The sequence below is a fragment of the Drosophila simulans genome, chromosome X (assembly GCF_016746395.2).
Source record: "Drosophila simulans strain w501 chromosome X, Prin_Dsim_3.1, whole genome shotgun sequence".
Taxonomy (NCBI): Eukaryota; Metazoa; Arthropoda; class Insecta; order Diptera; family Drosophilidae; genus Drosophila; species Drosophila simulans.
In genome coordinates this window covers 9,369,443-9,387,775 of record NC_052525.2, presented here as the reverse complement: position 1 = coordinate 9,387,775, position 18,333 = coordinate 9,369,443, and the positions used below count along the sequence as shown (strand labels likewise).

The window sequence follows — 18,333 nt, the reverse complement described above, 5'->3', positions numbered from 1 at the left end:
TTAAGCAACATTTTAGTGGAAATTTAAAATTATTTGTTTTCTCGAGGAAAACATAGATAAATGTATCGTGAAAAATGTTCGTGAAGTACCATTTAAGCGAACACACTTGATAGTAAAATGTAATTTTTACTTCACTTTAATGTTCTTAGCTTGCCGTACTAATTTTTCCGGTTAGTCTGCGGTTTTTCCAGCTCGCTTTGTGGGGATATTTTTATGGGCGGCAGCATTATTTAATGGTCGGTTTAAATGCTTACTCCATGACCAGCCACATACGCTGAAATTTGTCCCCTTGAGTTGACTTGGTTTGGCTTGGCACTCGTGTTTGACCTGCCAGCACTTTTCCTCTCTAGCTTTCCCGCTCTGCATAGCTTTTCCCACCGCTTTTCCCGTTGTGTGCCATTGTGCCAGTGTGCCGTGTCAAAGTCACACATTCCCACACACATTCCCACTCACACACACACACACACACACACACTTGGGATGCAAGTGCATTTGGGTTGGAAAACTGAGAGGGGCGGGCTGCCCATGGGCAAGGTCAAAGGGCCAACGGGCGGTGGGCGTGGCCGGTGGTGCAGATGGACCGCCATGTGTGCGTGCGAGCGTATTGTCAGGTTAATCACTCGTTTTGTTGGCAATTACCGTTATGGCCCCAACGAGAGAACAACAATAAAGTCGCAGTTTTGGGCGGAGAATCGGAGTGTGGCGATGGTGCGCGGCGGGGCGGGGCAAAGCCACTTGACCTTTTGTTGTTGCCAGCGAATATCAATGAGTCCATTATGTATGAATGTCAATGATTATGGCCGCCTGACATGACACAGTGGAAATGTGGAAATTCCGAAATTCCGTAAGGGACGTCGATGAGGGAGGCCCCCAAATGACAGTTGACAGCGTTTGGCATTTTGGCACTTTTCCGCCCTCTAAGGACGAAGGACCAAGGAGACGACGTCGCCCGTTGACAATAACAGCATCAATTTGCCGTCACCTGGGCGGCCCATTTCCCAGCGGAAAGCTTCGCGAGGGGGGAGTGGAAAATCCGGGGGGGTTTCGGGCGCCTGGTAAGTGCGCCTGGCCCACATCATAAAATTTTAGCAGCACGCACCGGCGAGGTATCAATGTCAGCATGCCAGATTCCTTATTCTATGCACATTGGGACGAAAAGCTGAGTAATATATTTAAAAAAGTTTAGCTTCACCTTTAACCAAATTTAATTATGCCTTATAAGACTCAAAATGTGTCATGTGTGATATAATTTTAGCTAAAGAAAAATAACTATACACACTTTAAAAGATACTTATATCCGTTGTCATTTTCTTAGATATCTACGACCAACTCAGCTAAGAACTTAAACAATTTTCGCGTGGCTCAGTTCCACTGTACTATTACGACGGACTTGTTTAGGGTCGTTAAACGACGAGGGGTTACTGTACAGGGGAGCCACTTCAGACTGTCTCTCACATTTTGTTATGATTATTGTTATGATTGTTGCTGCTGTTTTTTTCCAGCTGAAGTGCTTTTGTGAGCTTGACTGTGAGTTGAAAAATGTGTAGGCCGCTTTTAGGGTCACACACACGCATACTAATGCCTGAAAACCCACACAAATCGACAGAGACACACACACGTATACAACAGGTGTCTTGGGCGAAATGTTATCAATGCCAAATTAAGCGTAAAATGCTGTCGCACTTTTAAAGGCAAATTAGCCCCAAAGCCCAAGGCAAAGGCCAAATGAGGCGTGAATAATGCACATGTGTGTTTGTATGTGTGTGTGTGTGTATGGATCCCATACATAGCATGGCTCACACATACACACACATTTGCAGGCTAATGGGGAGTTGGGAAAATTATTATGTCTGGCCGGGATCATTTATTAGCCAAGTTTTTCAGGGCTCTTTCATTTCTCTGCACACTCTAACCTCACCCCTTCCCCATCATTCTCTTCTCCCATCGATGAGGCGTAAAAGAATTATGCAGGCTTCATAGCCACGCCCCCGCACCTCCGCACAAGCGCCCACTTCCGGCAGCCATTGTTGCCATGCCATTGTTCCAACCATTGGGAACAATTAAGCGAGCTTAGAACTCAACTGGAAACTCTCGGCCAGCAAACTGCCAACTGCCAATTGCAGCTGCCATTCAATAAAATTTAAACGTCAAAGCGGCATCGGGCCAATTATTTGTGACCGCACTGGACCCAAAACAGAAAGACAGCAAAATACAAAAAAAAAAAGAATCAAAAATTCCGGGGCAGTGTGGGGTTAAAAAAAAAAAAAAGAGAGGAGTACAAAAAAATGGGGAATAAAAGCGTCAAGAAGAGAAAGAAAGAAGCGTCCTGGCGGGTCTTTGTCTCTGCGATTCCTTTGTTTCAGCACGAGAAGATGACGCTGGTTCCGCGGGGAAATGGGAAAAAAAAACTATAGGAAAAACTGGGGAAAGCGGCGAAATGGCGGGGAAAAGCCCAAGGGGAGAGTTGGAAAAGCTACGGAGAGCTGGGGCATTGTGCAAATTAAAACTGCACTTGATTATTTCTCCTGCTAATTTTCATTGTTCAACCCGAATAAAAAAAATACCAAATGATGAAGAAAGCAAAGAAATAAGCAAGACTCCATTGAAGAAAAGTCCGGCCACAATATGCCCTTGATGCCCACATGACCTAACAACTAATGGGCTAAATGCGTGAGGTGATCGCGGGATACGGAATGATATTTTTAAAGACATTTATTAAATTATATAAATTCAAATGTTCAGATCAAATAACTTGCAGATAAAGAAGATCTGAAGAATTGATCTTGTCCAACAGTACTGAAATTCTGCTTAAAACTGACTATCTGCCTAAAACCCTTAACAATGGATTATTGTTAGCCAACTCCACATTGAAGTGGCAATACCTCGATAAAAAGCGAAATGCCATCCGTGGACAACAACTGGCAGTAGCTTATCATTAGCGCTCAAGGCGTGGCAACTTTGGCGATTTGTGGAGCAAAAGTAGAGGGGGGGGCGCTGGGTCAGAGGTCAGAGGACAGGGGGCAGGTCGTCTTGAAGGGTTGTTTTCTCTTTCAATTCTGGCCACAAATTGAAAGCAAAATGCCAACGATGAGGCTGATGATGATGACCGACAGGCCAAGCGACAGTAACAACAGAAGCAGAAAAACAACGACTTTTCGGCAACAATGAAACAAAAGGGGAAAAAAAACGGCAAAGGGGGGGTGTGGTCCCGCGGGGGCGGGCTGGAGTCGGAAAAGTCGGAAGGAAGGAAGATCGAAAGACAGCAGAAACAGATTGAAATCAGTTTGAAAACAAGCGAAGCGGAAAAATGCATGACCCGCTTGGACTTCGACCGAGGCCAGAAACCGGATGAGAGGACAAAGGGGAGGTGGCTCGGTTCGAGGGGGTGGAAAATGTCACCGAATGGCGGAAAGGGGGGTGGAAAAGGCGGTGGCGACGGGGTTCAACAGTTCAGCAGTTGGCCATGGTTAAGTGCTGGAAATTATGTTATGCTCGTCGGCCATTGTTTTATGTCTCCATTCGAGGATTATTGGTCATGCATGAGGAGTCAGCCTCCTCTCAACCATCACCACCACATTCACCCCGCCCCTGCACCCCGCATACTCCCTGATTAACTCAATAAATAAACAATTTCGATAGTGAAGAGGAATATCTGGACATTGTTTGGGCAGCAATTGAATTGCCACAACGAGAAGAATTTTTCGGAACTCCTACAGCTAAAAAAATGTTAAAAGATAAAAGACACGAAAGAGCAATGCACACAGTGAGAAAATATTGGTTATATGCAATCGATGCGTATACGTAATCTGTATGCAAAATGTGACCATTCACTAATTGAATCCATTATCTTTGCATTTATGTAAAAAGATGCTGTAATACAATCTAATAACGTACAAATCATGTAAACATTGAATTCAATTGTCTACACGGCGGCTACGTAATATTGCGTATACGATCCCCACGGAAGTATGCTACAAAAATTGTAATTTAGTTCCAGACTTCTAACAAGCATAGAAATGCCCGGAAAAATCAAGAAAAATTAAAACAATTGAATATGCAACAGCAATTATAATGTTTCTAAGTATAGTTTTTAAAACACTTCCCACCGTGTAGAACATTTTGCAATCATATTTCCATCTGCTATTTTGAAGTCTGCCCAACACACACACACACTCGCAAATAGCAAATCAAAACGATTTTCAAATGCAACACACACACCCACTAAAAAAGCAGGAAAATCTGAAGTAAGGCCAAAAAACAGGAACCACTGGCTGGGAGAGAATAACAAACAAGCAACAACAACTATAACAATGCGAAAATAAGTGAAGAAAAAGTATAATTTCCATTTCAAATTGAATTTTCATTTGCACAAAAGCAGAATGGAAATGAAAAAGAAGCAGCACATATACATAAGTCTGTATATATAGATATATATATATATATGAGGAGAAGGAGAAGCTTACCATGCACAGATAAGGAGCAGAGCTGGCTAAATATTGGGCAAAAGCGAAAATCAATGTCCTGACGCGGCCAGTTTAATGTTTTTGGGATTACAGCCTGCCGGTGGTCGAGCATACAAGCCGGAGCCACCCACCGATATTCCCATTTTCCGAAAAACCAACCTCTCTCAGACACACACACACAAATACGTAGAGAACACCCTATATGTTTCGACGTGCAGCAACTTAATTTAGCATTAACACACACACACACACGCTCACAGAGAAGCAAACACACAGACAGGGGTAGCAATGTTAGTGACGTTGTTGTTGTTGTTGTTGCTATAGCCATTGCACAGGAGCTAACAAACTTTGGAGCCTACCTTCATCCCCCCTTCCCCCCTGAACGACCAAAGATCCATTCCCCTGCTTGCTGCTACGTGCCACATTACGTAGCCGACTGGTGAGCCAGACTCCCAAAAAAAAAAAAGAGCAAAAATTTATAGGACTACAGAATAAGCCAAAAAAGACCAGGTAAGCTGCACTAAAAGAAGCAACTATCTCGTGTTGCTTATATTTATAGTCAAGCGACAATAAGTTATAGTAAGCAAAGGCGGCATTGAGTCATAACTTTCTAGGCAATTCCGAAGCACTTAAGGGTTAAAACTGGCTCAATAACCACAAATTACTAACAGATGGGCTAACCTTTAAGCAACATAGAAACAAAGTTTGCTCTTTTTACAATTAATATGCAAAATGCTAATAAATTAGTAATAGATTTAAGACTTATGAAAATTTTTCCATCCTTTTGTCTTATGAACTTATAGTATGGGCTTGACCAACATTTGTGCATCATAAATTCGATAGCGCATTCTTAAGCACCGCCTTACACTGCCGTAACGCACTGTAACGGGCATTCAACTTTTCGCTGGCAGCTTGTTGCCACTTTGGAATTTTGTTTATTTCCGACACGAACCGACAGCGGCAGCTGCGACCCAAGCAAAAATCATTTTAGAACTTGTTCTTTCAATTTCGCGTTTGCCATTTGATTTTCGCGGAAATTCAGCAGGAGGGGGGAGGGGGGTTGGAGTGGGGTCGCAAGAGGGGCTTAAGCTCAGTAAATTGCCCAATGAAGGGTATTATTTAGATGCATCTCGCTGAGAGCGAATTAATTTATTAAGCCTTAAGGGGATGCTGCAACTGCAAGAGATTCCATCTCTTTTTGCCTGTCTGGCTGCACTCTTTTGATTTCCCACACGTGCCAGGGGGGAGGGGGGCTGTAAGGGGCTAAGCCACCAACCTTTTTTCCAATGGCAAGGGAGGGGCAGCGGCAGGTTGCTAGCTGCAAGCTGCAGGTGCAACTGTCCCAACGCTCACGGCTGATTTATCGTCCATTAAATTTATGTTTAGTTTAATCGAATGGGGCAAACAAAAATTGTGCAGAGAGCGGCCTGCTTATCGCTGGCCAGCCGAGTTCGCCCAGCCGCCCAGCCGCCCATTCACCCATCCACCCAACACCACCCCCCTTTGGGCACCACCACCATCCTGCTAGGATGGAAAAGTTTACTTAAGCACAGGAGGTGCTGCAAAATTAAGCAGCAGCAGGAACCACTCAACTCAAAGTCGGATGGTTGGGCTGTGCGGGCGCGAGTGCGGAGGGGTGGCTTTATTTTTTAGGGGGCTGGTCGGGCTTAAGGGGTCCTCTTGCCACCCATCCCCCCCCCCTTTCCCCTTTTTATTTCCTCAAGCCGCCGCTGCGCTCTTCCTCTTCTCCTCGAGCGTTTACTGCTGCAACTCGCAGACGCAACTATTGCAAAATTTCAACGTGAATTTATTGCATGAACATTTCTTTTTCCCTCCTGTTTTTTGCATTTTTTTCGTCTTCCTCATCTTCGTGATATTTTCGTTTTTCCTATATATGTATATATATATATATATACTTATAGTATATATAGTTTTTTTTCTTTTTTTTTTTTTGTTGGGCCATCCTAGCTCTCATGCCGCTTTCAACGTGCTGAATTTTCGTGCGGCCGTCGGCTATATAGTTGTCTATATATCGTACGAGTATGAAATGCAGCGCACCTATATAGTATAGTATAGTAAATGTATGTCTGCGGCGGGCCTTAAAGTCGGTTCACGGTTATAAAGGCCTCTGGAAGTAAATATTTAGCAGCTGCAACTTTTATTAGTGTCGGTTGCGAGTCTGTAGGTCATAGCCAATGGTTTGAACTCTAAATCACCTTTTGAGCAGGCACAGTGCGATATTTATCACAAGTATGGTTACAATATATTATTGTAAGTGCCTATTGCTGAACGAGTTGCATAATTTGTCTGCTCATTCCAATTTATGATTTGCCAAAGCCATATTACCATAGCCTTCAAGTTCAGTGTTTAACCACCAATTGCCATTCACTAGCCACCCATTCATTTGATTTCAAATTTGATCAAATTTGAAACGGAATCTGATTTCATTTTTTTTATTGGCGACCGTTAAAACTTTTACGCATTTGCATCTATCGATTTGAGTTTCAAAATGCAAATGAAGATGGCCCTGTCGCCCGAGAAACCCTCTGATTTCCTCTTGCAACTTGGCCTAAGTAGCCTCGATTAATGTGCAAACTTTTTGGCCACTTGCATCCGCTTCTGGTAATTTGGGGGCTGGCTTCTCCGAATTTTAGCTGCAATTTATTTATTTATTCTGTTGCTCATTATCTGTGCCAAGGGGACTGAGGGCCGGGCTTTGGCCCACCGCTTCGCAATTAATGTTAAATTTACGATGACAGATCTGTGGCATTGATAAGACAGCAGGCGGCACTCCCAGGCCACAGAAACTAACCTCAAGTGCACAGGAAGCTTATCGGAGGACGTGACTGCAAGTTGATGCACTGCGCGAAAATGTGGAAGCCAGGGACAACGCTTCAAGTTAACAACAGCAAGACATGCGGGGGAACATAAGGGTATGTATCGAACTTTTAGATAAATAAAATCAAATTCTAGAGAATCTGGAGAATGCAACACTTGTAGACACATTTTGCAGTGTTTGATGTATGTTGTGTATTTTTTTCACTATTTTCTGGCAGTGCATTAATGTTGTTATTGCTACTGCTCATGCCGATGTTGTTCTACTTGTTGTTTGCCCAACTTGCAGTGTTGCAAGTTATGCAAGCTCGTGTCAGGTTGATGTGGAAAATTTGCATATCGCATATCGTTGACACGGTTGACACTGACCCCAAAGGGGCGTGGCAGCTGGGCGGATGGCAGGATGGTAGACGGTAGAATGGTTGGCATAGTTGGAATGGGTGCGAATTATTCAATTTTTGACTAGATCAAAGCGGATGCGCTGACAGCGGGCAAATATTAACCAAATGGCAGGGTACATGTCATGCTGCCATGAAGAAATAGACTACAGAACTGAGGACTGAGCACTGGAGAACTGAGGGCTCAGGACCCAGAACTCAGGACTCGGGAGTTGGACTCACCTTGCATCCGGGCCAAAAGCAGGAGCAGCGTACAGCAAAGGGCCTGCAGCAGCTCCATATTTCATCAGCTCTGAGTTATGCCAGTTGCGCCAGCGACAAGGCGACTCCGGCGAAACTTGGCCCGTAACTTACTGCCACTGTCAGTGGCACTTCTTCTCCACCTCACCTCGCCTGCTTAACGTTCGTCGTTTTTCCGCTTTTCCGCGCTTTTCCGCCTTTCCGCTTCTCAGCTCTACGCCACTCCACTCCACTCCACTCCAGTCCAGTTCAGTCCAATCCGCTCTGCTTCAGTACGCACTGCTCGCACTCCTCCTCAGATCGCCGAACAATATGCAACTTAAAAGGCAAACGGCATTCTGCGTAATTGCACGGCCAAGTACTGCAAAGAAAACCAGAAGAGCGATGGAAAATGAGTGAACGGTGCCTAGATTGCGGGGAGGAACTTAAATTAATTAGAACAACATGGCCACGAGCACTTTCGAGTGGTGTTGCGGCCAAGGGTGTACCCTGTAAAGGGCAACGATGTAAATTCAGGCTTTATGTGGCGTGAATAATTGCTAGAAGTCATTAAAAATACAAGTAATATAGAAATAGAAACTGCTTTCATTACATGGATTTTTATGTTATAATTTATATATTTTTCCCCTTAACCACAACTATCAAGTATTTGGCGCAGGGTATGCGGCAGATCTTGTATTGGCCATTAAATGGCGCAGGATGCGAGGTGCGGGGTCTAGTCCTTCGGGGGCATTACGTCAGAGATGGAATGCACTCGCTGCAAATGTTATTAACAAACACAATGCCGTAAATACACTACTCGCACACACACATGCACACGTGAGTGGGTGGGCGGGTGATAGATGGTGGGTGGTGTGGCAGCAAGGACACGGCAAACAACAACCAGAACAACAATGGCTTCAATGGCCACGGCTGAGTGACCTTTCTGGTCGTCAAGTAATCGCATTCGCAACGGTAGCCCCGACAACTTCGCATTTTTATGGCAACAAACGTCAGCCATAAACATTTTTATAACGCTGCAAGGCGGCGACCGATGGAAAAATGCGGAAAAGTGGGCGTGGCCGGCGTGGCAGCAAGGAAAGCGCATAAACCACAAGCAAAATGAATTGTGTTTTCACTTTTTGTAATTAGCCTGCACTAAAGTGCTCGAAAGAGAGCGCAGCGCAGTGTGAGTGAGATAGAAACGCCAATGGTCGTAGTATCCCTACACCGAACTCCGAAGTTCCTCAACGTCCGGATCTAAATCATGATAAATACACTCGGCTGGGCGGTGGAAAGTACGGAAAACTACGGCAAAGTACGCTGCCCCTAGAAACTTGGTCGTGGAAAACTTTACAGCAGCTGCTAATCGAAATGGGAAAAGGTGAGGACTGCAATCGATCAGCGATTAAGAATTTCCGTACAAAAAACTACGATTTCCGGATGAGGTTGCGGAACAACAAAAGAAGTTTTTCAGACTCCAATGCGATTTTACATTCATAGCAAAAAAAAGGAAAATCAACATGCATATTAATATTGAAAGATTTAAATACCAGCGAGAAACTATATATGCGTATCAAAACAGTGATTTTCTCGGACATCTGACCGGTTTTAGTCAAGTTTTTGTACAAACAGTTCGCATATAATGCATTTCTTTCAAAAATGAATTTTTGTGATTTTTCATCCTAAAATAATCAGTCTTTTGGCCACAACTTTAAAAATAATTGTCTAAATATGAAATGCCATACCTTGTTGGGCTCGTAATTAAATTTTCAATCGAACAGTATCCACAAATGGAAATTCTATTTTTTGGCCATTTTTTGCAAATTTTGATGATGTTACCCCTTCCAAAAACTGCGAAAATTGACCCAAAAATTAATTTTCCTAAATTCTTCAAAAAGTGGTAGGGATCGTTAGCATTGGTAATTAGCTGTTCAAAACAGTTATTCTTTCATCTATATGACAATTTTTAGCGAAGTTATTACGAAAATTCCGTTTGTAAATATCAAGTTTTTGGCTAAAAGCCGTGTTTCCAAATTTCGTACATCAAATAATCCGTTTTTTTGCCACAACTTTAAAAATAATAGCCTGAATATGGAATGTTATACCTCGTTGAGTTCGTAATTAAATTTCCAATCAAACTGTGTTTAAAAATGCAAATTCTATTTTTTCGCCATTTTTTGCAAATTTTGATGATGTTACCCCTTACAAAAAATTCGAAAATTGACCCAAAAATTAATTTTCCTAAATTCTTCAAAAAGTGGTAGGGATCGTTAGTATTGGTAATAAGCTTTTTAAAATTGTCATTTATTTTGCTTTATCACCATTTGCAGTCGAGTTATGATGAAAATCCCTTTAGAAAATATTGCATTGCCTCCAAATGAAAAAAAAACCTTTTTCCCACATTCCAGAACATCACCTAGCTGCAGTTAATTTTAAATGTCGGTTAGTTTTATTAGCATGTGCTTAACTTGTTCGGCTTGCTGAAAGTGTAATAAGCAGACACTTTAATTAAGCTCAGACTGCCGGCAGAAGTCGAAATATTTTCGGAAACCTCAAATTTGGTTTGGCTTGAAGTTACTTCATGGAGTCGAAAGTGAACTTGAAACTATTCTGGCATCGGAATTATTTACTCGAAAAGTCGACTTTGGGCGGTGGAAAAACATGGCAACAAGTTCTCTCTCCTCGTTTTTGTTTTTTTTTTTATATATATTTTTGTCCATTTTGTTTTTTGGCGAATGGAGCAATTTGGAGTCCGAGTTCGTAGTGCTTGTCCTATTCCGAATGTCCGCCTTTAAGTTATTTGTATTCAAAATATTCATTTCGTGCTAGCCACGTTCCACAGAGCCGTTGCGACAATTTGTAAACTAGGCCTGAATAAAACATGAAAATGGAAAACAACGGGGCAACGGCAGCGGGACATGTGACCGCTCTTTCTCCCGGACAAAACTGCACGGTTACATAAACAGGATAATAAGGCACTTAACATGCACTCGTCGCTGTTGGCCAACACACACACACGCACACATAGGCACAAACACATAAAGAGGCAAAAGACCACATAGACATGGCTGGGAAAACCTCGAGCAGCAAATGGCGAATGTTGAATGCCAGGAATGCCGGAATGGCTTCGTTGTAGGCGTAACAATAAGGCGACCAGCCAGTCCAACAACTCCAAACAGGACCTCCACTTATGTCAGAGCAAATCAAGCGTTACACCCCCCTTTGCCCATCACTGTTTTGACCGGGCTTTTAGACGTTCCGGCCTTAATTTACGTCATGTCACGGGCGTAATTGAAATTTTCCCTAGCTCCCAGAAGTTTGCGTATGGGCACCAAGTTAATTCCAGATCGAAGCTAATGAAGCCATTGTCCGAAATTATAAAAAAAAAACCAGTTTCAATTATAATAATTAAGAAAATAGCTCACTTGGAAATCAAATAATACGCTTGTATTAAATAGCAAAGATATCCAGTCTCTAACAACCATTTATTCAATAATAATGCTATCATTAAATAACAAAAAATTTATTAGAAAAAAATCGATTAAACAAATCAACTTAAAAGGAAAGTGAAAAAGAAATATTTAGGCAAACCAATTTTGTAAATTTGAAATGTATGGCAAATAAATAAAAATGTTTTAGTTCTGAATACATTTTATGAATAAAATAAAAATCGACAACAGTCGAAATTCATAAAGTGCAACGAAAACAAATTAAAAGTAAAGGTCTTTATTGAACAACTTGCTGTTGAAATTATTTCGTCAGATTGCCATTTTCACCAAACAAAACAAAACAAAACACTCTGCATTCCATTTGATCCGGCTCTTACGATAAGTGAAATTCATTTGGCCAACTATTGCTCAACGATTTCGCACACCAAAACTTGTAGGCCAAAAATTAAACTGCACTTCTCAATTCACTTTTTGTGCAAAAAACAACACAAAAAAAAAACTCGAAGACACACGAAGACGCACAACAACGGCAGCAGATTATGCAATTTGAATGCAGACTTATCTAGCATTTCAGGCATTTGTCGCACAGTTTACACATTTTATTTGAATTTTAATAAGTTGCTCGTGTGCCAGAGAAACGAATTTAAAATCCCCAGAATTAAAGCGCAATCGAGCTGCATTTATTCCATAAATAATTGAGATGTTTGCTGGAGTTGGCGACTTAAATGTATCGCTCTTTTTGGGGCTTTAAGACTACGCAGCATATGCACGAGTATGTTTTTTTAATCGAGCTATAAATATGTATATATTTTATAAATATATATATATATGTTTCAATAAAAACAATGGGTTTTTGACCTTTTTCTTGGCCTCGAATGATTGGGCCGACAGCAGACGCCACGATGAAAGCCCTAAATTATTGAAAACATTTAATTTCGGATTACTGACAATTGGGCTTAACTTGTAAATGGAACTTAATCCCCAGGGATATCTGCATGTGTCCGATTAGCCGCAGGCCGAAGGACGCAGGACACAGGTCCTCCGAACTCCAAGCTGGGTGGACACAAATCATTCGCAGGCCATTGGATCCTTAATTTGCTTTAAATAAATTTTATTGGCATCGCCATGCAGCTGAGCAGCTGCAGAATCTCCAGACCCATTTTTCCCCGCAACTAAATGACATTTATTGTCAGCTTGGCAAAAGGTTCGGAAAAATTGGTGGGCAGGAAAATGGTGGAGCGGGCGGATTGGGGCGATACGTTAACCGAAAATGTCTTTTCATATTTTTCATGCACAATTTCAGCCTTGTATGCGTTGCATTTTCATCCGCCTGTAGTCGGGGCATTTATATGTATATCTATATATATATATATACATATATATTTTACTTTTGCATATTTATTTATTGACCAGGTCGAGAGCCTTTCCATTCCATTCCATTCCAGTTTCATTTGCGGCCCGCGAAGAAGAATATTGCAATGGCTGACAAATTTATTTCGTTTGCCGCCGGCGGTTTTTCTTTTCCCCCTGCCCCCGCTTGGTTTTTCCGATCCCCACCATACCCACACACCCCGGGAAAATCCACCACCCCCATCCCCCCTGGCCCCACAGCTTTTGTTCTTTTCATTTTCGCAATGTGTCGGGCCCTGCCATGCATATTAAAATGTTCAAAAAACACACACACTGTGAAAACCACCTCTCGCTGGCCATTTACTGTTGCATATTCATTATTGAAAAGTTTTTCTGTCCCCGCCGCCTACAACTCATAATAAAAATGATAAGCAAATGTTTTAAAATCTACAATATATATAGTGGATTTATATATATATATATAGTTGTATAAATATATATATATGCATTACACTGGCTATACATGCCGATTTCCTTGAGGGATCAAATAAGTGCTGTATTTTATTCCATTGCATTGGATTTCATTTATTTGTTCGCCCGCACCGCACGCAATTATTTCAGTTTGAAATCAATTTATTTGCAAATTAGTCGACCAGAAGACCATTGTCCGCAAGGACGGCCTAAAGAGATCGTACTTTTAGTTGCAAATAGAGATTACAATGCTATATGGCAAATACAAATTGTTCATTTGCTTTTTTTGCCGAGCCGAAAGCAAGCTATTATAACTAAGAGCCTTATTTGTTGGATAGTTTTGTGAATAGTTGCTTAGGGATTAATTAAGATTATTCCTCTTGTTTTTCGAGATTATTTGCATGGGATATTTGTGAATGTTTATAAAATAATTTGGGATTAAATTATTTTGGTAGAGCATTCAATGCATGCAATAAATTTGTATGTATATTCTGCAAAAAAACGAGAAATTTCCCAGCAAATCTGTAGTTAAACTTTTAAAACTGAATCCTTTACTCCTCGGTTTCTCCCGATTTTTCGCAACTAATTACTTTTTCCGACGGCAGCCGTAGAACTTCGCTTTCCGGCCAAGTTGAGCCAACTAATTCGTTGGCTTCGCTTCAACTTACTTTTGGCCATTTTACGCTGGATTTACCACTTGGCCACAGATCGTCCAGATGATGCGCAATAAAATCGGCCACCTTAACAGTTGTAAAACTAAGCATTAAATATCGAGTTGACGCATTCCCGAAAAGTAAATGAAATGAAATAAATAAATAAATATAGCTACATAGCGCACATGGCGTGTGCGTTACGAGCTTTTTTTGGCGTAACAGTTGCGTGAAGCATTACGACAAATTCCTGGCGATACGTAAACCTAAACGACTGCTAATTGAAATATTAACACCTAAACGGACGAAATGACGATGACGACGACGATGTCACCACAAAATCCTCATGTGTGTGTGTGCGTGTGTGTGTTAGTAAATGTGTGTGTGAGTGTGTGCAATTAAACGAAATGCGCATAACAATTGGCCAACCACGATATGCGACCTCAAAAACATAAACAACCGCAAACGTTGCGTCATGAACACGCAAATGGCCAAAAAAGAGGACAAAAGCGGCGAAGAGGGTAAAAAGGTGGCATTTTGCCATAGAAGTACATTTGTAATATAGCCCGAAATTATCACAGCGGGCCGAATGGGTCGAATCGAAAGCACTCCAATTCCAGTTGGGCAAATAAATTTGATCCCTTCTGTGGCTGCAGAATTTAATTTGATAAATTGCAATTTTAGTTGAAATTTTCAATCAAGCTTCATTCCTACAAAAATATTTGATTTATAAACATTAAATCTCAACGAAAGCCGAAAAACAAAAAACGCATTAAATACAAATAAGGCTTTAGCTGAGTAAAAAAAAAAGTCAACAAAATTGTATTGATAAATATAAAGTAGGTTTCATTTAGAAAATATCAAATAATTTGATAATTCACACATTGTTTTAAATTGATCAATTTCACACACGTTTCCCATTTACATGCATTTTAATTAGGCTAAACAAAAAATAGTATTCCACTTGATACTTAGGTTATTAAGTTGAATTTAATATTTTACAAAATGAAGGAAAATTGTTTACCACCACTTGAGCCCAAATTGACCAAATAACTCACACAGAAGAAGTTGGCCAAAAGAAGTTGGCCAATTTCTTGTGCATATTTCTTGGCAAAAATCAGAGTTCAACCGCAAAATGTAAATCCTATTAAAACGTCCAACTCACAACCATTAACTTCTGCAAAAAAAAACTACAAATAAACTCTGAACTCGATTGGCGCTCAGAAATGGCATCCAAGTGCTGTATTTCCGAGGAGCTCAGTCGGTACAAAGGACTCCTAAGCCTGTGCCACCGATGCAGGATTCGGTGCTCCTGGTGAATGCAACTTGATTGGCGACTCCGGCGACAGACAAAAGAGCTTCAATTCGACGGAAGGATGACGGAGGCAGCAGGATGCCGTTCAGTGAGTTCTACATGCGCGCGCCAAAAATTGTTATGAAAATTCTTTTTATTAATTTCGTTTTGATTTCGTTTGGCTATTTTCGGAGTGTGAGCGTCATGGAAAACATGGAAAAAATCCCAAAATAAATTGCCAGCTTGATTTTATTGTCGGCAGACTGATGATGTTGATGGCGACGCTGTTCGGCGAAATTGTTGGCAAATATTTGTGCAAATTTTTTTTTTGTTTCCTGTTGTACCAAAATTGCTCCTCCCATGTGTGTGTGTGAGGAAAACGAGACTGTTGTTTGCTCAAAAATTGGCCATTTGATTGATGAAAATTTGATGGAATATATTTGCCATAAATATTCGCATGAAGAGCACCCCACCGCCGCTTTTCATTGATTACAATACCGCCGAGCGAACTAATCCGCGTCAATAAAACCATTACTTTGGCCATCAACGGAACTCGCGGCTCGGCCGCTTATCGTAATCACTCGTAATTAAGGCACTCATTTATATATTATAATTATTAAATTAAACCTCAAGTGTCGTGGCACTTATCAAGATGCATTTGTCCGATTCTGGCTAATCGAATTGGAATGTCAAATAAACGCGACTCCTAAGTAGTAACTACGATTATGTTATTAAAACATCAACTGTTTGTTTTGTTTATTTGCTACTGAATTTACTGAAATTTTTACAAATTATGGAATAACATTTCAAATTTAGCTAGCTATATTTTAAGCTACATTTTCTTAAGCTTTCTGATAGATCTTTTAGTGCATATTTTATTTAAAGTTATTAGCCCAACTATATACAAAACCTAGAACTGCAAATAAATCTAATTCCTTCTAAACCGTTTTAAAAACACGTCTTGATTTTATGAATTGCATAATTAATCCAAACTTAACTCATGCAAAATCCGCATATATAGATGACAGCATTAAGTATGTCAACGCAGAGGAAACACTTGAAACATTCACTTCACATCAAACAAACACTCTGGGCAGCGGAAATCTTGGATTTGAATCCTAGTTGCTGGAGCTGAGAAAGTGGCGGAGTTTGCGGGGTGACTGCACATCCGTTTCCGGCCACTCGAAGTTTCCCATTTAAAATGCAATCGAGAAACGATTAGTCAACAAACGTTTGGCTTTGTCTTCGATTTCCTGGCATTGGGAGAATCGCAATGGCTATGTCTGCACTACATCGAAATATATACATATGTATGTATGTGTGTTTCGAGAGCTGAAAAGTGGGCGTTAAGTTGGCTAATGAAAATTGCCAGGCAACGCTGAAAAGCATGTGAGTTTGTTTTGCCTGCTTGATTATAATGAGCACAAATTACGTTGATTCGGTGCCTTTTTGGCTTCGCTTTGATTCGGTTGCGGTTGCAATTTGTTTTTGACACAAGCCCCCCGCTTTTTCTCTCTGTGTGTGTGTGTGTGTGTGTGTTTGTGTTTTTGTGGGGCCTCTCATTAGTTGGTCGAGGAATTTCATTGGCTTTACCTTTTAATTTGATTAATTCAGCCGCCCGACTTGCCCTTCTCCTTCGCTTAATTCTGAATTTATTTTCTATTTTGTATTAATGCCGGCACGCAACAAAAACAACAAAAATCATTAATAAATCGGTTGAATTGGGTGCTTTGTTTTTTCCTTATTTTGTTGGTATTTCTGGAGGAGGCAGCACTTGAGACTTTATTCAATTGGATTCGATTCGATTCGATTCGATTCGCTTCGATTGCTGACTGACTGACGTGCACTTTTGCAATAAGTATATTTATTTCGCGCTACGCGAAAGTCAGCGAGTCCTTTCACAAAAGTTGGACAATATTCGGGTAGCAGGACCAAGGACGAGTGACTACCGCACGTGTTGACGCTTCAAACAAAACTGTTGCGCGGCTGAAGAAGACGCCACAACAAAGTCGAATCCTTGCCAGGTCTTGGCAGGCGGCCCTCGGCTCCGATGGCCACAGAGCAGCCGAAGGGTCCTTCGGCTGGCAATCGGATCCTTCAGGACTGCCGTTGGCTGTGGAACAGTCCGGCGGCCCTTGCTTTCGCATCCTGTTTACAAAACTGGCCATCGGCGCCTGCGCCCCTTCGACAATTTCCTGCCCGAAGGCCAGCCGAATGCCCGAAAGGACTCTAGCCGAATGAAAACGATTGCCAGCCGAACCGAAGCCCGAATGCTCATCCACCTCGTGGTGGATTTTCCCTTAGCCGGCGTTGAAGAGAGTTTGTTTACGTTTTGTGTTTACATTCCAGGCAAAACTGGAAACACGTGGCTGCCTTGGAGGAGGCAATGAAAAAAGTACGAGAAAGGACGAGGGATGGGGCTACGCCAGGAGTTCAATCCAGGAGTTCGTTGAATCCCAGCGTCGTTAGACGGAAATGGAATGTTGGCAAGTGCCATTGAGAAGCTGATTTTATTGACTGCCAGCCGAAAAGGGAGTTTCAAAACAAAAGATTAAATTCTAAGGATTCACAAGAAGTGGCTTTCCCCAAATATCCTTAAAATCGAAATCAATTTAATAATAGTACGTATAACCGTGCAATAGTATAGATAGAACTATTTTGCTTGTGGAATTAAAATAATTTAAATATTTATAATAAACATATATTTTAAAAACTGAAACCAACATTTTCATTGTTAGTACAACAAAATCACACCTATATACTTTTAAATAAAATCTAAGCCCCATTAAACTCGCACCCCAACAGCTTAAGACTCTGCTGAACTTTTTTTGCCAGCTCCTTCCGTATCCGGAAAATGCAAAAGTATCTGGCAGATGCAACCTCAGTCCGGGGTCCTGCTGCCCAAGCTTAGACTCCTGAGTCCTGAGTTCTGAGTCTCGGCTTCCGTTCTGCCTGCATTTCGTGCGCATTTTTCCATCTGATTTGACATTTGTGCTAGGTAAACACAAGAATGCCAGCAACTTTTAATAAGACCAAGTAAGTGGACGGTTTGGGGAGGTGTCGAGTGGAGTACCGAGTGCCGAGCGCCGAGATTCTGGCCAGTCTTGGCCAGAAACGCTTTTAAGTTGCCACACTGTGTGTGTGTGTGTGTGTGTGAGTGTTTGTTCGTGTGCCCCTGTTGGCTCTTTTGAGCAATTTAGT

The 18,333-nt window shown here is 41.5% G+C and overlaps 1 protein-coding gene across 2 annotated transcripts in view; it reads right to left on the bottom strand.

The window, feature by feature from the left end:
- LOC6725567 (carbonic anhydrase-related protein 10) overlaps positions 1–18,333 on the bottom strand; it is a 61,194-nt gene that overhangs the window by 37,819 nt on the left and 5,042 nt on the right. Inside the window, exons 1-2 of one of the 2 annotated variants that reach the window (XM_016173671.3) lie at positions 16,726–17,129; positions 7,919–8,297 (exon numbers count right to left, since the gene is read on the bottom strand). In XM_016173671.3, the coding sequence (XP_016038711.1) occupies positions 7,919–7,976 (58 nt within the window). In that variant the 5' untranslated portion in view covers positions 7,977–8,297; positions 16,726–17,129. Of the gene's footprint in view, positions 1–7,918; positions 8,298–16,725; positions 17,130–18,333 lie in introns of those variants that run through there. The other variant, XM_016173672.2, reaches the window with a different exon arrangement.